The sequence below is a fragment of the Leucopleurus acutus genome (genome assembly GCF_964270905.1).
Source record: "Leucopleurus acutus genome assembly, chromosome: 1".
Classification (NCBI taxonomy): Eukaryota; Metazoa; Chordata; class Mammalia; order Artiodactyla; family Delphinidae; genus Leucopleurus; species Leucopleurus acutus.
The window spans coordinates 75715567-75739059 of NC_139142.1; the positions used below are offsets into that span (position 1 = coordinate 75715567).

General features: G+C 44.4%; 2 protein-coding genes across 5 annotated transcripts; both read right to left on the minus strand.

Annotated features, from left to right (window-relative positions):
* Positions 1–6109: 6109 nt before the first annotated feature.
* Positions 6110–20618, minus strand: RNASE4 (ribonuclease A family member 4). 4 transcript variants are annotated; one of them, XM_082854112.1, is made up of 2 exons: positions 20487–20618; positions 6110–7359 (listed from the first exon to the last, which is right to left on the minus strand). In XM_082854112.1, the coding sequence occupies exon 2, from the start codon at positions 7340–7342 to the stop codon at positions 6899–6901; it is 444 nt and encodes a 147-aa protein (XP_082710238.1). In that variant the 5' UTR covers positions 7343–7359; positions 20487–20618; the 3' UTR covers positions 6110–6898. The 4 variants fall into 4 exon arrangements, with proteins under 4 accessions (XP_082710238.1, XP_082710239.1, XP_082710237.1 ...); XM_082854113.1 differs by lacking the exon at positions 20487–20618 and adding an exon at positions 16286–16309; XM_082854111.1 differs by lacking the exon at positions 20487–20618 and adding an exon at positions 15610–15738.
* On the minus strand, positions 10844–16259 carry ANG (angiogenin). Its single transcript, XM_082854152.1, has 2 exons — positions 15972–16259; positions 10844–11466 (listed from the first exon to the last, which is right to left on the minus strand). The coding sequence occupies exons 1-2, from the start codon at positions 16149–16151 to the stop codon at positions 11002–11004; spliced, it is 645 nt and encodes a 214-aa protein (XP_082710278.1). The 5' UTR covers positions 16152–16259; the 3' UTR covers positions 10844–11001.
* Positions 20619–23493: the final 2875 nt, after the last annotated feature.

Here is a 23493-nt window from a genome sequence, read left to right on the forward strand (position 1 = left end):
CAAAAAGAGATTCCATATGAGCTGAATCTTTTCAAAAATGTAGAAGTAAATCAGGTAAATAAGGACAGAAGGGTGTTCCAGGCAGAGAAACAACATAGGCAAAGTTACGATAGTAAGAAACCACGTGAAACATAACTCTCAGTAGTTGCAAAACACTGGCAAATAAATGCAAGGGCTCTTGGTGCAGGGAGGGACCACCACTTGGGAAGCACTGAACGCTAAAACCTGTGGGTGTGGGTCAACTTTCTAGTTGCTGATATCCTCTAACAACTGCATGTCCTCTATGCCATCAACAAACCCATTCATGCCACAATGGAATTCAATGTAGCTGTAGCTCTTGTAATCTTTGTAGTTGTTTTTGCTATTCTTCCGGTAGCACTTGTTTTGAAGGGATATGGGGCCCATATATATACACTTCTGTAGTGATCTCTCCAGTTCCTGATGCATATATGCTCAATCTTGTGCCATACGGTATAGACGAAGATGTGATAGTTCTCGTCTTTTGAAACACCTCTTTCCCTCATCAGATCACTGCACTTGTACTTGCTGAATTCCCAGTTTGTGCTAGGGTGGTGCTGTTTCACGAATTCCCTCCAGGAAACGTTCTGGCTGTGTACAAGGAGCCCACATAGAGGGAACAGCAGGGCCAAGAGAGGGCCTAGGACCTTTAGAGAGGATGCCATCTCAGTCACCAGGGCCACCTGTTGGGGTACAGGGAAGAGAGAGGAAGCACTGCTGAGCTCTACCTTAAAATTCCTCTCTGCCAACGTAGGCCCTTCAACCAAATTTTATCATTTGGTTCCCAGGCTAGAAGGTGATAACTCTCATTAGATAATAAAGTTTATAAGAACTGAAAATATGTTACAGCCTGAGTGAGATAAGCACAAAGTTGTAAAAAACTGAAGAAGTTCATTTTGAGAATTCCAAGTACCTCCTGTCTGCCATCTCTTCCACCTGAACTGAGGAACCAATCACCCTCTAGCTAGCTGTTTTGCAGTCCAGATCGATTCTTTTTTTTTTTTTTCAATATTTATTTATTTATTTTGGCTGCACCGGGTCTTAGTCGCTGCATGCGGGATCTTTTAGTTGCAGCATGCGGACTTCTTAGTTGCAGCATGCATGTGGGTTATAGTTCCCCGACCAGGAGTCAAACCTGAGCCCCCTGCATTGGGAGCTCGGAGTCCTACCCACTGGACCACAAGGGAGTCCCCAGATCAATTCTCAAAAGAGCATGTGTCCTAAAGAAAATGGTATTTTAAGCTCTATGTCTGTGAGGTGGAAAGTGTTGTTGCCTCTTAAGGGGATACAGAAGATGAATAGAGACTTGGGAGATATTTTTGAAGCAGGAAGGCTTTGGTTCCTTGAAATCTGAGGCTGCAACTACGCTGACTCTGCAAGATGGTGCTTACCAGGATCTTGACTTCTTTAAGACACTTCCCCAAAGCCTGTGTGAAACATGTTATCACTTGTGACTACCCACATCCCTTCTCAGAGGCCACTTCCCTAATTATCATCATTATAAACGATCTTGATCTATTGTTAAGAAGGTCATCATAAAGGAACTCCAGTTTTGAAATATTGTTCTAATCAATCAAGTACCAAAATTGAAACTGCCCTCACAACAGCTACTCTGGTCAAAATTAGAGCAGAGAGTTGCTTGAAAAAGTCTTCCCTTTAAACTAGCTCTCTGTCGTCATTTACCATGAGGAGTATACCCGGCCCTGTGGAATTTCTAACCTGATTCTCAACTCTCTGAGTGTGATGTCCTCAGATGGGCTTAATAATAACTCCCTCACAAACCTGTAAGAGGCTAATAAGATACGTGTACTGAGAGCGTATCTGAGAATGTCAAGTACTCCATCAAACAGAGCGCAAGGGGTAGGCACGTTCTCATTTGTGGCACCCTACCCCTGGCTCAAAAGGCCTAAATAGGATGAAGAGAAGACCAGGATTCAAGCTGCTTCAATGTACAGTTGGCCCTCTGTATCTATTTGTTCTGCACCCAGGAATTCAACCAACCACACCATGGATTAAAAATAGTCCCCCCTCAAAAAAAAAATCCAGAAAGTTCTAAAAAGTAAAACTTGAATTTGCTGTGTGCTGCCAACTATTTACATAGCATTTACATTGTATTTACAGTTATTTACATTGTATTAGGTATTATAAGTAATGTAGAGATGATCAAAGCATATAGGAGCATGCGCGTATGTTAGATGCAAATACTACGTACACCATTTTATATAAGGGACTTGAGCAAGCTTGGATTTTGGTATCCTGGGCATGGGGGGGTCCTGGACCAATGCCCCCCATGGATACTAAGGGACAATGGTATTATGCTCAGGAAGATTGGAGAAGAAGTGGGGAGGGGTGGAAGAGTGGAGAGAGGCTCCAAGAACTGTTTCAGTGAGATTAACGCTGAGTTGAGTCCAGGTCTTTGGTTCTTACAAGTTGAGTCACTGTCTATTCTTTTTTGTGTGTGTGTGGTACGCGGGCCTCTCCCGTTGCGGAGCACAGGCTCCGGATGCGCAGGCTCAGCGGCCATGGCTCACGTGCCCAGCCGCTTCGCGGCATGTGGGATCTTCCCGGACCGGGGCACGAACCCGTGTCCCCTGCATCGGCAGGCGGACTCTCAACCACTGCGCCACCAGGGAAGCCCGGGTCACTATTCTTAATTCCACCATCTAGAAGTCCAATCAAGCCCCTTACAGTGTTCCTGGGCCTTTCCCTCTAAGCATCCTCGGCACCAACCCTTCTAAACGTAACTCACCCTATTCAGATCCAACACTCCTGCCACTGGCTGTAGTAGGGATCAGTTTATGGATCTAAAGAGCAGAGAGTCTGTGTCTTTCCCCTTTTCTTAGAGCCAAGAAGTCTGCAGCAGTGAAGGAAGGAAGGAATAGCAGTGGGAGGTACAGTGTTCCAACTGATTGGCAGTGGGGTGGGGGCGAGGGACAGCCTCACTAAGAGAACCAGTTCCTATAGCTTCTCATCTAGAATCCTTGGGTTCACTGTGAGAATAGCCTGGAGCAAAGGTGTCAAACCCCGAAGACTGACTTGTGGGCATAAAGGAATTGCAAGGCCTTGGGTAACACCAGAGAGGGGTTATCTAGAGTTATCAGGAGACAACCAGAGATCTGGCTCCTAAACTCATTTCCCAACCAACTTCTAGGGGAAATTCCCTGGATGGCTATGTTCCATGGGAACTTCAGTGAGGAAAACCACATCTGGAGTTGTAAACTGTGGGACTTCCATTGAGAGGTGAAAAGTATCTAGTCAAAGGCACAGTTTGCGGATAAAGTGAGATCCTTGAATGTGTTTCCTATGAACATATTTCTTCAAGGGTTGTTCCTAGCTAAGCCTCCTTGGTTGAATTTCTCACTGGGCCACCTTGTTATCAGAATGCCATAAAGGGTAGCGGAATATGCCACCCCAAAATATGCCTCTGAGGGGAGCAACATTTGCCTCCCCAAAATGTGTCACTTCGGCATGTGGATTATTTTGAGCTGAAAACAATCATGGCATACAAGACTCAGGAAGAACCATTGACCTCCCCTCTAACTACCTAAAAGAATTATGAACAAAGAATACCATCTGCCATTTCAGTAAACAAAGGATATTGAAACCATCAAGCCAGCAACCACTGCAGCCACCAGCAACGGTGCCCCCTGAGGGGAATTCAGGATGGAGATAAACAGGATACTGGCCCTAGATAGTCAAGGTGCATCTCAAAGGAAAGATTTCAATGAGCCCAGACTCTTGCATCTTCTTATACATAGAAAAGTGCTAAATTCATTAAACTTAAGATGCCTGGTTTTTCTTTAATTAACAGTAATCTTTTGATGTTCCAACTACCTGTTGGGTTTTTTTTTTTTTAAAAACTCCTATATATCCTGGCTCCTCCCTAACCTCTTCAAAACAGCCCCTCAAGGCTATCTGAGAGGCTGTCTCCCAAGCTTAGGTCCTCAGTAAGTCCACCAAATAAAACATAATTCTCATCTTTTAGGTTGTGCATTTTTTTCAGTCGACAGAATGTAGGTAGGGGACTTGTTCCAGGAAGATAGTTACACCATGGATAATTATAGTATAATATGAACTAGGTGTGTAGACAGGGAGGAACCTAGCAAAGTCTGTTTGTTAAAATTTCTCTCTGTCTCACTGTCTCTACAAGGCTCAACAAATATTTGTTTACCACCCTTTGCTCCTTTCAACTTTGGTGAATTTCCTTCCTTCCCGTATGTAATACTATCCCCAACATCCTCTTTTGTCTTTAGCTGAAAATGGTATTTGATGTATCAGCTTGGGCCACTGGGGGGAGTTTTAGTCAGCTTTCTTGGGTATCTCCCAAGCATGCAGGAAATATACATTTTGTTAAGCTTCTGTTTGTTTTTTGTGAAAATAATAATAATAATAAATAGAAATCTCAATTAAATAGAGTCAGGAGACCAGAAGGGGGAGCTCTCATGCTCTATGAGGATAGCAGAGCCAACAGGAAGAAGAGAGATTTCCTCTTCTTTCCTGGCTCAGAAATTAAGAGACTGTCACAACTCAGCCAACAAAAAGCCATGCTCTGTTTACTATAGCCCTCCCAACTTCCTTTTCCCCTCTATAAAATTCTCCTCTCCATTTTTGCTGGAGACTTGCGTGTGGCTCACCATGGTTGTAGACCTCAAATTGCAATTCTTTGCTGATCCCAAATAAACCTATTTTTTGCTGGAGAAATAACTGGCAGTCTGTTTGTTATAGGTCAACATTTTCTCTTGTTAATCTATCTCTTATTACAGGGGGATCTCATCTAGGTCTCAGAACCTAGAAGGATAGAGGGAAAATTCTTTTTCCTGTCCTATAGTCAGAATGCTTAGTTTATATCCAGAACTTGTCTTCAAAGCATGTTCGTAGCAATGCCATCCTGTTTCTTCTCTTGGAATGGGAAATATGTCATCAGGATTAGATGCGGACGTGTTGGTATTTACAGAAACTCTGGTGCACTGTAAACCCTAGCTCATGTCAAGTATTCCTTGAATAACGGGGAATCATGTGCTGATAGTCTAGACGGGGATCATCTCAGAGGACGCTGTAAATCCAACTACTCTAGTTCTTTGGGTGAAGAGCGGGGGTAAAAAGGCAAGAATTCTGGGCACCTGGGTATGGAGGATTTGAGAGGTGACTCTAAGAAAAGATAAGATGGCCATCATGTGCCCATACATCTTGAGCCCTTCCCAGCAACTTAGTGTTATCTACTGAAGACCTAAATCAAGTAGTGACTCAAGGAATATAGAGGCAGGAGGGAGACACTCCTAGGACTCATGTGTGAAGTGGCAAGCTAAGAAAGCGATCCATTTTATGTCTGCTAATAACTCTTTTTCTGGGAAAAATCCCCAGTTTAAATTCTTCTAGGAACTTAAGTGAGGGGCAGTAGTTTCTCTTGAGTTAACAGGGTCTCCACTGCCATTAGCTCAAAATAATCCACATGCCAAAGTAGCACATCTTGGGGAGGCCTCTTTTGAACCCCTAGGTTTTTTAACAGGTGGCAATACAGTACTGTATACTTAAAATGTGCTAACAGGGTAAATCCTACGGATTCTCATCATACACACACACGTAAGGGTCACCATGTGAAATGATAGATATGTTTGGTAGCTTGATTATAGTGATTATCTCAAAATGTATATGTATACCAAATGAAGTTGTACATCTTAAATATAAATAATATATGTCTGCTACAATTCAAATGCTTTCAGCTCAGTCCTTTCTCACATACACACACACACACACACACACGTGCGCACACACACACACACACACGCACACACACACTTTCTTTCTTTAGCAGTTAATGTCTTTATACATCTCTGTCCCCCAGTTTGCTCCTAAATATTTAAAGGGAGAAGGAAGGGGTATGAGAATTGTCTTGAGAGGAATCATTCTCTCTGGAGCAAATGAGACAAAGTTTTTTCTGTCATGGTCATTGATCTGATGAGCTTTAGTCTTGAGCCAGAGTCTATGAGGATATTAAAGTGTGTGCATGTTTATAAACTAGAGGAGAATTAAAAGAGGATAGGAGGGAAAAAAATCTCACACACAAGACCATAGTCTTCTCAAATACTTGGAATTGAAGGTACCTTATTTCCTTTATTATAAGGAAGACTTGAAAAATCTTTCAGTCAGGAAGAGTCTTAATGATCTAGTACATTTTAATACTCTGACTTACTAGGGCGACTCAAAAGTTTGGGAAGAGGAAAAGAAAATCCCTTGTATAATTTCTTGATCTTATTAGATCCAAACACAGTAAGGTTGCCGCATTATACAGATAGAGCTCTCATGTTGCCAGTGTCTATTTCCAAATTTTTAATGCTTCCCCCAACAGCTGACATTTGGGAAGAACAGAAACCAGATATTTTCAAAACATTCCTTGTGATGAAGTGGAAAAAGCCCTGGATTAGTAACCGTGTAAACTAGACTTTTGTCTCAGCTTTTCTACTAACCTTTTGGTCTTAGCAAATCTCTTAACTTTGCACTTTTGTATATTGCAACACTAGCAGCAGCATCCCAAGGGTGCTATGGTATTAGAATGAGATAACTTAGATGAAAGCACTTTGAAATTCTTGAAGTGCTAAGTAATGACTAAATTCCAGAGGATGAGATTAGAGAGAGCAAAGCTGACCAGTATTATAGAAGGAAACTTATTACAGAAAAGCTCAGATTCATTATAAGTTTATGTCTCATCTTTCATGCAATGTATTTAACAGAATTGGTTATATAATGAACCAAAAAAAAAAAAAAAAAGGAAAGAAAGAAGCAGTGGAGACAGAGCCTGGGACAGCTCAAATGCATTACTCATTGTTATTTAAGGAGTAAATTAAAGGCCAGCAGCTGGGCCATAACCCCTGCTGGGTGGCATCTATTTATCAAAGTGCACAGGCACCTCTGGGTTACCTTCACAGGCAATGACAACACGTCTGGTGCTGGCCTTGGCCCGGTATCTGCAGTTGGGAGCCCTGGAACTTCCTGTCTCCCTGCAATCTGTGACCCTCACTACACCCTCATGGCAGTTCATCCGGCCATTCTTGCACTGAATATTGGCGGTTCTGCAGATACTATGAATGTTCCCAAGGTCTTCATGAATGAAAGTGTTGAAGCGCTTGCACTGATGTGAAGTCATCTTCCGTCTTTGCATCATCAAGTTGCAGTAGCCAACATCGCCTCCTGTCACATCAGGGTCCACGTGTTGCCGCAGGAATCGTTGGTACATGCGATCCTGGCCATAGGAGGGCTGTACCAGCCCCAGCCCCAGCAGGGTCAGCAGCAAGAGCAGGAGTAATGCATGGGTCGTCTGGAGAGCCATCACTACCTTGGAGATGCCTAGAGAGAAACCAAGGGGCAGGCAAAATCATCCCTGATTCAACAGGAAGTGCGCAACCCAAAGCAGAAAGGACAATTTTTGGAGCGTCAGACAGATCCATTTTCTACACATGCAGTCCAAGGGTTAGCCCCAGCTGAACTCCTAGTTTGATATATATGGTTACTACTGTCCTTTGTTTCAAAGAGGCTGCTTCATGATGGTGGATCACCCCGTGTGAGTGATTAAACGGCTGACGAGGGACCTGCACTTTATTCCACCTACAGCCTATCCTTAACGATAATGATTAGGATCAAACATAACTATCATTCTTTTAAATGCCAGCTTCTAAGTTCACAACCACCTTTTGCCTGTGCACAGAAAGATACGAAGCTCTATGTCATATTCCTGTGTCTGATGCCGCAGATATGCGATATGGAGTTGGGAAGTGAGGGAAGTGAAGGAGTTGTGGGAAGCAGGATGGCGGGAAGAAATGATGTTCGATTTACCCCTCAACCCCAGGACCACTGGTTACAACTTCTGAAGATACACTTGGCACTTGGGTAAGAGCTTCATCACAACAATGTACTTTGGGTTGCTTTTCCCAAATCCAATTTTGCGCAGTTCTGTCTACTTTCTCTCATCCTGCTTCTTTGTGACCAACAACATGGTTTAGCAAGATGACTAGCTACAGAGTAGATTAAACTATTCATCCAAGAGCAAACCCATGACCTCAGCCACAGTAACCAACTGAGTTAACAAGACATGGAAAAACATTATGAACAGAAGTCCCATGTAGACATCAATGGGTGCATCTCAAGATTCTACCTACAACAGAAAATGAAATGGTCCCTAAATCCTCCCAACACGTACTTTTGTTTAGAGCTTGCCCCAAAGGCTTTCTCCACTGCACACGTCAAATCTCAGTAAGAACTTCTTTTGATACTGTGATCCCAAAGACCTAGTTCTGCCACACTAACTGTGTGACCTTGGGGAAATGACTTAACCTCTCTCAGTATATTTCCTCACAAGTAGAATAAGCATAATAATAATACCTACTTCTTAGGAATGTTGTGAAGCATAAATGATAAAATCAATGTAAAGTGCTTATCACAATGCCTAGCCTACGGTTAAGTGTTCAGTATATGTCAGCAGTGGCCATTTTTACAATTTCCATTTTTCTTGGTTTCCTTTGTTCCCTCAATCTGATATACTAACAACTAAACTGAATTGCACATATTATTGACACCCTCCCTCTTATTTTGTAGAGAATCTGTATTCCCAAGAGATGAAGGCTCTTTTTAAGCCAAAATATCTCAGCTACTAGAATTTATGCTATGTCCCTGGACAAATGTTTCCTCTCCAAAGTGCATGGAATTTTCTTTCTTTCATGTCACCATTCTTCAAAGGACTTGACATTTGGGGGTGCTTCTTCTCTTTTCCTTGCAAAGTCAACAAAACATAGTGGATTAGGATTTCAATTCTTCAAATGATTGACCTGAGATAAAATGACTTGCCTGTGACTCAACATTTCATTCTAAACAAACTTTGGTTGTGAGAGAACAAGAGATCAAGAGCAAAAACTACTAGGGTTGGCTACTCAGCTGCTAGCTCCATCAGCAGGTCAGGAAGAACCCTATCCCAATGCCACATGATTTCCTGGGAAAGTGTCATTTGTCCTAACACCAGGGCAGGGTATGCAATAATAATGCTCTAAGTAGATGTTTGGAGATGTGAGTTTTCACAACTGTGATGTGATCTATGTAATAATGGTCCATGCCTTTGACTTTCCCCATCAAGACCGTGAGTTGGCAAGAGTCTGTTTGGAAGCCCCTTTGCCTAATATTAGGGAGACAGTCCTGGTTGGAGAACCAGAAAAAAAAAAAATCCAAATAGTCTACCAAACTCTGGAAATTTCTCGCTTCCTAAGAGTTTTTTGATTTTATAGTAAGATAAAGTTTCTTTCTTTCTTTTTTTTTAAACACTATACATTTCCAGAACTTTTTTTTTTTTCTGTGTTGAGTCTTTGTTGCTGCACGCGGGCTTTCTCTAGTTGTGGGGAGTGGGGGGCTACTCTTCGTTGCGGTGTGTGGGCTTCTCATTGCGGTGGCTTCTGTTACAGAGCACGGGCTCTAGGTGGTGCACAGGCTTCAGTAGTTGCAGCACGCAGGCTCAGTAGTTGCACCTCGTGGGCTCTAGAGCTCAGGCTCAGTAGTTGTGGCACACGGGCTTCGTTGTTCCGAGGAATGCAGGATCTTCCCAGACCAGGGATTGAATCCGTGTTCCCTGAATTGGCAGGCGCAGTCTTAACCACTGCGCCACCAGGGAAGTCCCAAGACAAATTTTCTAATAAAGGAGGTTTGGAAAACCCTTCTCCCTACTTCAGAAAGAAATGACAATGTTTTCAATTTTGAAATAGATGAATTCAAGGCAGATATATTCATGTGTTGAGTATGTATCCATAACCTTTCATCCTTTCCTCCATAAATTGAGTACTTTTTCATCCTTTCCTCCATAAATTGAGTACTTTTTCATCCTTTTCTCCATAAATTGAGTACTTTCAGTGAGGGTGGGCTCTCTGTGGCACCAGGACACTGGCCTATAACCCAGGTATTGAGGAGCCAGGGCTTTTGGTCCATTTGAGGGCATGTAGGCAGCAGGGGAGGCCACCATGGGGAATACTGTGACCACTATAGTCATTCATAAGATGGCAAAACTAGTGATGCATAACTGTAATTTATTAACTACTTTCTAAATAAAATATCCAGGTATCTGTTGATGAGATTAGGTAACAGGAAGTTAACCACTGAACCCATGGATTAATTAGCATATTTTACAGAGATTGTTAACCTAAGTTTGTATTTACTTAAAAACATCAAGTTGAAGAAGAATAAAGGGTAAGCTTGGAATCTTTCTATGACCTCCCCAAGACCTCAGAGTTGCCAGACGTCAGTTGAGAAAGTAAAAGATTAAAGAGAAAATAATTATAGTAATCAATTTTTTTATCTTTATATAAAATAACCATGAGAATATCCTGGCAGTGTTCCATTCAAAGCAATATCAAATTACTTCCTGCTTAAGGTAAGAGTGGCTACCCTGAATGGATTTTGGTATTCATGCAGGATTACAAATGTGTGTGTGTGTGTGTGTGTGTGTGTGAAAGAGAGAGAGAGTGTAATTAATCTGTTGGTATTTAGTCCTAAACTCTTCTTCCTAGGGCTTAACATTTGTAAAAGTAATACTGGCTTATTAACGGTGACAGCAAAACAATCTGCTTCTCCTAAAAATTCTGCTTAGTGGCCTTGAGCCCTGGAATTTTCCCAGCAATCTCGGTAAGATGAATTTAACATCCTTACCTTCACGGAAAGGTAAAGTCCACCTCCTTCATGCCTGATAAGGAACTGACTGATAAGGAAAAAGGCATTTCTATCCCATCCAACCCTCTCAGGGGACAGCTGAATAGAGAAAATGGGGAAAGATCAATAGACCAAGAATCAGTGAGAAGACTTTGATTTTTACTGATTTCAGAGACGTTTTTATTTATTAAGCATATTGTAAAACAGAAAACAAAAAGATCAGCAGCTCATTTTCTGGATTCCTAGCAATGAATGTTGCTACAGTAAGAGGGGGAAATGCAAGGAAAAAAGAGCAGAGCCAGCTCTAGGCTACTGTGCTGGAGTGATAAAGGACTCCTGCAAGTGGGTGGGCCAGTCATTTTCACAGCCAATAGCAATGACTCTGTACCCTTTTGTGGCTCTGTACCTGCATGGAGGCCGGGGGGACCCTCCTTTATGCTTGCAAGTGGTGATCTGGAAGGAAGACTTGCTTATTCTGAGATTGCCTTCACCAGGTTTTCCATTCGTATCATCACAGATGCCCTTGATGTCATTCTTGCTGCCATGAATAAAGGTGTTGACCTCTTTGCAGGGATTGGTCAGGTCTCGCCTCCTCATCATGCTTTCACAGTATCTGTCATCCCGGCCCTTTGGTTGGGGATCATAGTGCTGGGACAGGAAGTGTCTGTATCTGTAGTCTTCCTGAGCCAGGGTCAGTGGGGTCAGACCCAGACCCAGCATGAAGACGAAAAACAGGGGGCTCAGGAACATCATCATCTCTTTCAACAAAAGCTCCTACCAAGAGAAAAAGGAGATGCAGTAGGGGCACAGAATAGCATTGCCAAATTAGGCTAAAAGGACAGGGACCTTTCCCTCTGACCGGGCGTCATAAATCAGGTATCGTCCGTCACCTAAGCATATCTTTTTCTTTTCCTTTCCTCATTAGTCTCATATGTCTTGTCTATCGATTCCTTTGGAAAGTCTATTTAAAAGTTTCCTGAACACACCTTCCAGCCCCAACCCCTCTTTCCTATCCCTGAAAATTTACATTTCTACCAGTTGTAGCATTACAAAATCCATTCACACTCTTTCATTCATATTAACTAATTTAATAACAAACACTACATAAGCCCCTACTGGGTACCAGTCACCATGCTAGGTCCTGGAACACAAAGACCATTAAGACACACCAAGTCTTGGACTCCCCAGGTGGCACAGTGGTTAAGAATCCACCTGCCAACACAGGGAACATGGGTTAGATCCCACATGCCACGGAGCAACTAAGCCCGTGCGCCACAACTACTGAAGCCCACGTGCCCACAGCCCGTGCTCCACAACAAGAGAAGCCACCGCTATGAGAAGCCCGTGTACCACAACGAAGAGTAGCCTCCACTCACCTCAACTAGAGAAAAGCCTGTGCGCAGCAACAAAGACCCAACGCAGCCAAAAATAAATAAATAAATTTATTTATTTAAAAAAGAATAAATGGTATAGTGTCATGGATATTAAATTAATTATTAATTTTTATATTGTGCTTTTCTTGTGTGTAAGTCAATAAACATATTTTCGTATTAAATATTTTCGTAGCCCTTAAAGAGGCCACAGGTTGTAGCACTGAGCCTGTAGTGATGCTAAGCAGCCCTGGGAGTACAACTGTGGCTCTAGAAAGACAAGAGGATTCGGGGTTCTGCTGGTTACATGTGAAGGCATGTGACAGGGTGAGCGAAATGACCTCTCTTTCTTCCTTTTTTTTTTTTTTTTTTTTAGTGAAGCAAGTAAAGTGTTTATTAGGAGGAAAAAGAGTACAGTACATGTGGATAGACACACAGAAGGGCTCAGAGAGAGAGACAGTCATGCCCTCGTGGTAGTTTGAATCACTTTGATGGGGCATTTCACTACCTTGTCTGTTTTATCATAACTGTAGACAAATTGGGTATACTGCCAAAGAATTACCAAATTATACACTAAGAAATGACCAAATTATACACTAAGTCATTCCTCAATTATGAAGTAAAGAAATAGTCACTGAAAAGGTTTCCGTGAAGCACGTAAGAGTATGATCTGTAATAGCAGCAGCAAAAGTGTGTTCTTGGGAGGTTAGCAAGAAAGTGGTACGTGATTGGAAGAGTCCCACCTAAAATAATAACAAGTAGTCCTACATGGCGGCTGCTCCACCACAGCTGCTGGGCTGCCAGGCTCCCCACGCACCAAGCTCTTTACATTAACATTGTGCTTTTCAGTCTCCTGGGTGTGTTTTCTCTTTCTAGTTTTTTGGAAGACAACGTTTTCTTGAATTGTCATCAGTTAAGTCTCTTGCTCTGCTATGGACAAATATTGCCTTCTAATGTCACAGGCAATCGTAGAATGGCAGGCTGTCAAGGTTGGAAGGGTCCTTAAAGGTCACACAGGGAGCAGAGGCCAGAATCCCAGAGTCCAAAAATCTGGAAGTAGAACCTGAGCTGGTAGTACCCAAAAGAGTCATTAGGTGGCAGTGGTGGATAGGAATGCTGTCTCCCACGCTGTAGAGAAAACAGTGGGTCCTTGTAGGAGGTGCCAGTATTGTACAGGGGATATTGCTGTTCACCGAAGGGGGTGTGAGCTGGCAGGCCTGTCTACAGTTTCTGTCCAAACACTCTATGCTTTAGATATTAAGCCCAAGGACAGCTCACCAGTGTCAAAGCAAAAGTCACAACGCTCAGTATATGCCCACAAGGATATCACAAAATAAAGATTTACCTCTTGTCAGGTTTCATGGGTGCCATTCCAAAACCATTATTCATGGGATCTGAGCGAACAATTACCTGTTTACTTCTCAGTGTTTCCTACTGGTGCATAATCTACAGGAGGGCAGGGCTCATATTATTCACCTTGTATTATACTACCTGCCTCACAGTAGACCCTCAATAATAATTTTTTTTAATGACTGACTTCATTTTCTTCTCCAGGCCTAAATTTGTTCATCTATAAAATGAGAGTTGCTAGCTCTAAAAGTTTGAAATTCCCTGGTTCTCATAAAGCATAGAGAGCCTTTCTAGTTTCACTAGCAAAAGTCCAGTGACCATGGAATTGTAAAGATAAGTTTGTATAAGTTTAGTTGGTAGCACAAGGCACCAGCTGGAAGAAAGAGATCATAGGATGGTCTGCAGCCCAATCTCACTGGTATGCAACATCCCTGAAGGCTTGGTGTGTAAGTCCAGCCCATACCACTTCTAGTTAAGGCACTGGACTGACCCTACCTCAGGGCTTGTCACCCTAAAAAGCCACTTGTTTGTTGGGAGGTTGAAGGTCCTCCTGTGCCAATCTGCGGACGTAAAGGAATATCTTTGTTTCTGACTTACAAAATTTGCACATTCGTTCTATAACAACTCAGCTAAAGTTTGCTCAGGCTTATTGTAATCTTGACTCCCTGAGACATCCAGAAACCAAATCCCAGCAAATACACACCACTGGTGAGAGTGGTCACCACTATCTAACATCTGCTCCCCCCACTCATACCTTCCACAAGCATATATGCAATTCTCAATTTCCCAAAAAGAGAGGTAAAAGGGAATTGGAAGAAAACAAATAAGAGATTATTTGTGGTCCAGAAGTGAATCTGCCTAGGCCAAGGGCACAGAGCCTCACACTTGGTCAAGGGTGGTCAGACCCATTTACACATATCCTTCTAGACCCAAGCACATAAGTGTCAGTGGAATTTGTTCCAAATGTTCTTTAGACTAACTTTATCCTCTGTCTCAAACCAATCCCTTGGTCTTTATAAAAATTAACATTCTCTTCCTCTCCCCACAGGCAATATTTTGTATTCAAGGGATCCACCAAACTTTATGCACCAGGAATTACCTTGACCTATAATGATGAGTAACTATGGTCAGTGTACCTTCTTTTGATCTTGGGATGTGTCCCACTTTGCTTTCAAAGAGCACCCAAAACTTTCTTTCTTTTTTTTGGCTGCACTGCACGGCCTGTGGGATCTTAGCTCCCTGACTAGGGATTGAACCCACGCCCTCTGCAGTGAAAGCGCAGAGTCCTAACCACTGGACCACTAGGGAATTCCCCCAAAACTTTCTTAAGGAAAGAAATTATCAGGGAAGGTTTTAAGAAAACAGAGCTGGGACTTCACTGGTGGTCCAGTGGCTGACTCTGCGCTCCCAGAGCAGGGGACCTAGGTTCCATCCCTGGTCAGGGAACTAGATTAGATCCCACTTGCCAACTAAGTTCGAAGGCCGCAACTGAAAGATCCTACATGCTGCAACGAAGATCTCAGATCTCATGTGCTGTAGCTAAGACCCGGCGCAGCCAAATAAATAAATATCGAAAAAGAAAAGAAAACAGAGCTAAAAATATATTTTCTGTTTTCTTTTCTTGTTAAGCCACATACAATGCCTATATGGCGGGGTGGGGGGGTGGGGGGTGGGGTTCCGGATGCCCTTCAGCAAACAGCTTTCCCAAATCTTTGGGGATTTTATCACAATTTAGGAGTCTCTCCTAAACCTCCACTTGCTCCTAATCGCACTAATTTCCCTTTATCTACATATAGGACAGTGGTCTCCAACCTTTTTGGCACCAGGGACCGGTTTTGAGGAAGACAATTTTTCCACGGACGTGGATGGGGCGATGGTTCAGGCGGTAAGGGGAGCGGTGGGGAGTGGCGGATGGAGCTTTGCGCGCCCCGCCGCTCACCTGCTGCTCTGCGGCCCAGTTCCTAACAGGCCGCGGACTGCTACCCGTCCACAGCCCAGGGGTTGCGGACCCCTGATATAGAATATTCCCCAAAGAAATCTGTTTTCATTTTAAACTTTGGAATCTAATTCATTTTCTTCTTAATTCATGAGCTTGGGCCCAGAGGCTTTAAAAGGGGGGAAATAGTTTCACTGAAATGGATGGACAGCTAAAAATAGTATATAAACAATCAAGTAAATAAATAAAACAACGGATTACCCAGGTGGAAGAGTCTTACAAAAACCTGGAAGTTTCCCTCCAACTGAAGAGAGGTTCCAGCTGTTTGTTCCTGGAGATGGGTTCCAGCTGTGTGAACCTGGAGGCCTCTCTTGGTTCTCATTATATAGTGATCAGATGAACAGGGTGGGGAGACTAGATCTAAAAATCCCCAATTCTGCAGAGACAGGCAAACCAAGGACACTGCTCTTGGACAAACAATGAGAGGCATTCACCTCTTCCCTGGGCATGACCCGGCCAACTATCAATCCACCTGAATCGATTAGAGATTTGTTCCAGAGGCAAAGTTTGATAAACATGGCCTCTTGTCCCAAAGTTGCTTTTCCTGACATCGTGGTTCTTACTTTTGCCCAGGACAGGACCGAGGTTTCATTGCTGCCATGCAATGATCTGGATCCAGAAGATGTCGTTTCTTGGGCCAGCGCTAAGAACTGCCTCAGAAGAAGCCTGCAGAGTGAGCTGGGGTCTCTCAGCAGGATGCTGCTCCGCTGTGCTTTCTGTTTACCCACATAATTTGGTTTCATGAAAGGGTGCTAAGTAGGTTTCACAGAACCAGGAAAGCACTTCCAGAGAAGGTTATGTGACAGCTGTTAGCACCCTGCCTTTGACCTCAACCTCCCAGCTACTAACCCTTACTAACCCTCGGAAATATCCTTACCATATGTCCTGGGCTTCTCTTTCCTTTCTTCTTTACCTGTCCACAAATGACTAACTGTGCACTCAATCTTCTGTTCCTTGTAACACAGTTGTAAACTTGATTATCTCCACCATCAGTGCAACACTGACATTGCATCCACTCACAAAGTGGATTCGTTGCCTGCATAGAAAGTGGACTGAAGGTCACCAGGATCGCTTCTAGATCCTATGGTTTCAAGTATCAGGTAGCAGCAGGAGGCCAACTATTTCACAAACCCTCAGCACCCACCTTCACTGATGTTGGCTCTAGGACACTGTTATCTTCTTAAAAATCCTCAGCCTTCTATTGTCATCCACCCACCTCCAAGTTTTCAGTCTCCCTGTATTTTAGGTGTCAACTGAAGACAGGCTGCCTACCAGTAAAACAAATGCACTTGAAATCATCATAATAATTATAATAATCAGTGTTACCTTTCACTCTATGAAGCGCTCATATACATGACTACATTTAACCATCACCGAGACTGTGTGAGGTGGGTATTATGTAAGCCAGTTTTTCTCATGAGGAAACTCTGAAATCAAACAGCAGGGGCCCTTGACTGAAACAACCCTTTCTTTTTCTTTTGCTAATAACTTTCTTGCCTCATCCAGCTTCTGACTATAAAAGCCTTCCATTGAAGAGCTCCTCGGAGCACCTCTTATCTACTAGATGAGATGCTGCCCCATTCGTGCATCGTTCAACAAAGTCAATGAGGTCTTCAAATTTACTCCGTTGAATTTTGGGTTTTAACAGAGCAAAGAGCGGCAGCGGGATGTGGGGCTCTACTGCCTCTAACGACGTGCCCAAACACTCACTTGCCTTTTATGGGCAAACACACCGTTTGAGAGGGGCACCTACCGTAAATTAATCACACATCACTTTTTAAACACAAACTGAAGAATTGAGTTTTAAAAAGTTATCAGCCATTATAAACCACATAGATGGGTTTTGCTTTGTGATTCAATCTGATGATCTTTTTCTTTTAGTAGTGAGTTCAGATTTATTAATACAAGTAACATGATTAAAAAAAAAGTTATCAGGACTTCCCTGGCAGTCCAGTGGTTAAGACTCCTCTTTCCAATGCAGGGGGCAAGGGTTCCATCCCTGGTTGGGGAAATAAGATCTTACGTGATGCTTCATGCGGCCAAAAAAAAAAAAAAAAAAGACTTATCAAACCAGTCACTTGTTGCGGAGAAGGCTGCCAGACCCATTGCTGACACCCTGATTGCCTCAGCAGTCCTGGACCAGGAAGCAGCAGCCAACTCCCACAGTCTGTGGGGATCAAGATGACTTGATCAACACAACCCCACCCTAGTCTGATAAATCGCTGAAAGCAGAGATTAGATACTCCACACCAAAATCAGGCACATACAGTCCCATGGCCTGAAACACCAGTGCAAGCACCAACTCACACAAACAGATCAGCCTCTGATTTTAGAGTTATGCAGTAGTGCTGGGGGGCAGCCTTCAGCCTCTGAACACAGCCGAGTCCTTTCTCTTCCTCTGGGGTTTGACAACCTTTTCACAACCTGTCCATAGAGCTGACAATGCCAAAATCAGCTGGTGAATGGTGAATGATCGCTTTCATTCTAATTGTTTTTCTTTTCACCTTGGCCCAATGAGGTTATGATGAAACAGAATATAAGATTTTGGAAAAAATTAAAAAAGAAAGTTTTACTATTTCATTAAAATGCATCTAAGTGTTTACTCAAAATACTTATAATGAGGAACTACAGTCAACGCTCCACATCCACAGGTTCCCCATCCTCGGATTCAACCAACTGTGGATCGAAAATATTTGAAAATAAATTCTAGAAACTTCCAAAAAGCAAAATTTTTAAGTTGCTGTGCCCCAGCAACTAGTTACATAGCACTTACATTGTATTAGGTATTATAAGTAATCTAAAGCATGAAACTTATTTAGTAACAGAAGTAATGGTTAAAAGAGGATGAAGTCCACATGGAAATAAGGGTCACACCTCTACCTCCAGGAATTAGGGGACACTATTGATTGAGGGAGGATGGGGACAAAGTCCAGCTGACCCACCTCTATTTCCAAATAAAGACAAACATTAAACATTCCATTTTCAACAAACCCTTGTTCTGTGCCCATTCGCTCTTTCCCAGGTATTTCAATGTGTTTGGAGAATAGCTGTTTACAGAGATTGTTCTTTGCGCAAAAAAAGATTAAATAAAAACTAAAGAGAGATTTCACCGGCCTGCTGTGGTCCACTTTCTTGGCCAACTACTTTAATTTATGAATCACACTGGCAAATGTTTACAACAGTAACTCGGCAAACCCCTTAGTTTTGACTGCTTATAAGCTCACATCTGCTCTTTCAACAAAGCCAGAGCCATTCCTCTTTTCCTAGAATGATTTTCCCCAGCCTCTCTGCCAAACTATAGTTTTTCTCCATATTACTGGAGTACCTTCTTTCCTATAAGAGTCATGTTACCAACATCCTACAGTCGGAATTAGAAGAGGGACCTCAGAGACTATCTATCTATCAACCCCTCATTTTACAGATGAGGAACCAGGAACGAAAAAAGAACATGTATCGCCTAGTGAATATTTGCAGTTCCAGGGACTAGAAGCTTCCCACTGCACCACACAGCATTCACAGTCCACACTAGTAATTTCTAGGAAATCAAAGATCATTTTAAAGGTGCCAATGAAAAGTTGCTGTTTAAGAGAAAACTACTTTGGATATTTCCATATATTCCCAAAATATTTTAACACCCCCATTATCTGTTAAAAAGTTGCTTGAAATATAAAATGTCTTATCCTTCTGCACTAACTAGTTAGTAGCTGTGTAGTTCAGTGGCTCTTTGAATACCTCTGGCTGCTTCTGGGAAGTTAGCCATGTGCTATTCAGATAATTATGTCACTTGGGTTTCTAGTGATTACATTTATGACTTGATTGTGAGGTTCCCAATGACACAGGAAAGGTCTTGGCTCTGTTGGGGAAGAGGACATTTTCTTCCACCCCTCCAGGTTCTTCTGGCTGGTTTAAGAATCAAATTGACATGAGAAAGATTGACAGGAGAAAATCAAACAGATGTTTAAAATCATGGACACATTAGAGAGACCCAGGAAAACTGAGTAACTCGCCAAAATGGCAGAAGCCTCTCCTTAAACACCATCCTCCCCTGAAGGCAAAAAAAAGGATGTTGAGGGTGGGGAGAGTCAGTTATGTTAGGGTACCAGGAAAAGCGCAGTAAAAAGTAGGGTTGTGATGCAAACTGAAGTCTTTGCCTTCTCCAGCAGGCAAGTTTGTAGATATTTGGTCATCCTCTTCCAGGTACAGCGAGGGAGACACTCTTACAAATGGAGATTTCCCTTATAAATGTAAATGTTTCTTACTACAAAAAGTTAACTCCTACTAGGCTTTCTGGATTTTCCCCTTGTCTGCTGTTTCTTAGGAAATAACCAGGTTAAAATAATATGCTACAGAGATAGTTTGGGGTGGCAAATTCTGCTCCCCTACAGCTCACTTGAGATTTCTCCAGGCCCCAGAATGCTGCTGAAACTGTTTTTACCATCCTGCCTAAATAAGCCCTGTGCTGTTACCATTTGATGTGCTGTCACAGAGTAAGAAAGCTGAGGATCCCAAGGTTCCACTAAGAAAGCTTAGAGAAGAGGCTGGTGGCAATGTCTCAAAGAACGTCTCAACACTGGCTGAAGGTGGGTTAAGGGTGAGGAGACAGAGGAGTAAACAGAAAACGAAAACACGAGCTCCCACGTGTCAGTTGCGGTCGCAAAAGCGGGACAAGACCTGTTTCATAAATCTGGCGATCATTCTGGGTACCAAGAAAAAGAATCCTTAGTTTTGAGGAAGTGTAGGCCTCCCCGGATTTCCTTCGGTTCACCAATTCTGGGGTCCCACTTAGAGCCTACGTTCCAGGCAACAGGCATTTCACGCTGGCATCTCCACTCAGCTGCGGAAAATAAGCATCGGAGTCGGAATGGGGAATCTCTGACTCTACAAGAACTGGACTTTTACCTTCCTTCCTATTCCTCAGCTCCTCCAGTCCGGTGCCGCAAACGCCTCCCCACCGAGCCCCACACTGCCTCTGCTAAGAGGCGACTCCCCCGACTCAAACGCCCCTGATGAAACTACTAAAAAGGAGGCGGGGCGGGGGAGATGGAGGAAAAGGAGCTGGAGGAGAAGTGTGAACCCACCTCGGCCTCAGAACAAGTCTGCAGAAACAGGCAAAACGGTGGAAAGAGACGTGTTTGCTTCTCACCCGCTTCTTCCTCCCTGTGAGGACGATGGGGAGCCGGTAGAAACGCAAAGAGGAGAGGAGCGTCGGGGTGCGAGCCTTTTTGTAGTTGAGGCCCCGCCCGGTTTCTCCGAGAAGGCGCCTTCCTCCAGGACCCGCCTCCGACGCAGGCATCAGAGCAGCCCCCGCCCCAGGCGGAGGGGGTGGGTCCCCACCTGGCCTGGGAGCGAGCCTGGAGATCCGAGGCCGACGCTCAGGGGCCGTGAGGACACGGCCTGTGGGGTCTGCAGACGGCGGGACCCTGGCCCCTGGCTCCCTGCTCCCGGGAGCGAGGTACCCCTCCCAGGCGTCCGCTGGCGAGAGTCCAGGAAGCCAGGCAGTTTGGCCCCGCACAGATAATCTTTTTGTAGAACAGTTCTCTTTTGTAACAGTTCAGAACGCTGGAAAGTTTGTATAGAACTGAGCTTTTTTCAGCGGTTGGAAGGGGGAAGGAAAAGTTTCAACCACTGGGGCTCGTCCGGGATTTGAACCCGGGACCTCTCGCACCCAAAGCGAGAATCATACCCCTAGACCAACGAGCCACGCTGACGAGAGCTTATGTACTTTTCCTCTGAACCTTACTTCTCCGTCAGCAATTGGCTGCCAGGCTGCTCTGGAGTTTTACCTTACGTTGTGACATTTACCTTTCGCTTTGCTTAGCTCTTCCGTCTCGAAGAAGTCTCACGTCTGACTCCAGCCTCGCTAATTCTCCTCGATCCTTGTCCTGGACGCCTCCAGACGCCGGATGGGGTGAGAAGAGGCAGCTTTTCAGACGTCAGGCCACCTGTCGGTGCTCCCGCAAGCCCCGCCGGGAGGAGTCTAGCCTTGAGCTCCAGCGTGGGGGGAGCCTGGAGGGAGCCTGGAGAGAACCGAGTTGGAGCCTAAGGGCCCGAGCTGGGGTCGATTGCAACATTGTAGGGTCCTGAGCCCCAGGACAGACGCACAGGATGTGTATCTGCCGGGCTGCTACTGCTTCGCGCGAGTATAAAATCCTAGGGGCAGGACTGATGGGCATCAACATACGGGGAGCCAGTATTTTGATCTGTTGGAGGTGAACCAGTCTGGGGCGTGTTCGTAAAGTCCAGACCCCTGCAGTTTCCCAGAATGAGAATCAAATGTTCCATCTCTCTACCTCTGCTTAAATTGTTTCCTCAGTCTGGAATTCTCTCTCCCAGTCTCATCCCAATTCACGTCAAATCCTGTTCCTCCTTCCGGCTCCAGCTCAAAATGATTTTTGTGGAACTATAAAAATCTATAAACAGCTGAATAAATTAAAAGGGCCTCCCCCTGAATGAACGTATGTGTATAGAGTGAATAAAGGTCTCAGGGGTTTGTCCCACAAATTAAGAGTCCCAAAATTAAGAGTCCCAAGGGCCGCCGGGTATATATTCTGTACCAGCGAGTGGTCTTGGATCTCCAAACTTTGGACCTCAGGCAGCAACCTAAGTTCAGCTAGAACATCCAACCCAGAACTTCCTTAGTTGGTTGGAAGAGTTAGTGCACACTCCCTTTTTAACTGAGAACCGTGCCCAACAAGTCCAACTTTTCAAGAGGTGATTCTCGAAGTTCATACAACCATGCTGAGTTTATCTTTGGAACGGGGTAAGGTCTGGAGAAAATGACCCCAGAAGAGGGAAAACGACGTAAGAAACAGGAGAGCAACGTCTCGCTCGATGGGTGGTTGCAACCCCCAAAACATCAACTCTTCCTTCGAGCCGGAGTTGAACCAGCGACCTAAGGATAACCATATTGTTTTACACTACAGTCCTCCGCTCTACCAGCTGAGCTATCGAAGGAAATATAAAAATTGTGTTCCTACTATTCTATATTGAGGACATTGATAAGCAGAGGTTCGTGCATAATGGCCCACTAGTTGCCGGTGCATGGACACCACTTAGCAGCCAGCTTAGGAGAAAGTCCTACATCCGCGGTTCTGCAGACAACCCCTCTAGAACTGGATTCTCTTGCTTCAGGTACGGGCTTCCAAGCAGGACCAGAGAGTGGGCTCTTCACCGGCACACCTAGAGCCTGTGCATCCCGAGGCCGCCCCGGACCGTGGCGATCTGCTCGCCCCCGGGCTGTTCTCTTCACGTAGTGCGCTGCCCGGGGCCTCCCTGGCATGATGTGTGTCTAAAGTGGGAGAGGACACCCGGGCATCGGAGAACTAAGGGCTGAGGTGGTGGAACATACAATTCTGATCGCGCAACTGCGAGCCAGAGAGAAGGGCGGGCCTCGGAGCTCTGGCCTGGGCCTTTCTTTTCCACACTTCCTGCGCTCGCCTCCAAATCCAGGAGCGTTTGCACATGCGAGCTGCTTCTCTCTTCCGCTTACACGTCCACAGAGTAGGGGAGGGAGGGGTATATAATATATATGGCTAAACCCAATGCTGCTATGAGAATTGACTTGGAGAAACTATTTTAAGGTTTTTCAAAGAGGAAGCCACAGTTTCTTTGAGTCAATAACAAATTTAGTGACCCAAGTCCCGACGCTAATTTTCCCGCTGAGATACTTAAATGTTCGAAAATCCACTGAAACATGAAAACTTGTCGGACCCCCAGATCAGGACAGCTGACGCCGGCTCTTCCCCTGTGGGGAGGGGACCTTGCTCTGGGCTCTAAATCTGCCCGGAGCGGGTGCTGAGAGCTCGATCCCAACTCTTTCCCCACAGCCCTTAGGCCCCGCTCCGGCTCCGGCCGCCCTCAGGGCTCTTGCTGCAGGTCCGCACAGCCAGGTCGTCCGCGGAGGCTGGCAGCGCTCCCCACAGTTTGTAATGGACTCCGCCACAATCTAGGCAGCGAAGCAGCACTTGCGCATTAGCACTGGAAACTGAGAGGAAGTGGTTCCGCTCGGGTGTTTATTTGGCACATCTGAACACTGGCGAGAAGATATGAGCTGAATTTTCGCAGGGGTTAAAGTAACGAGAGAGA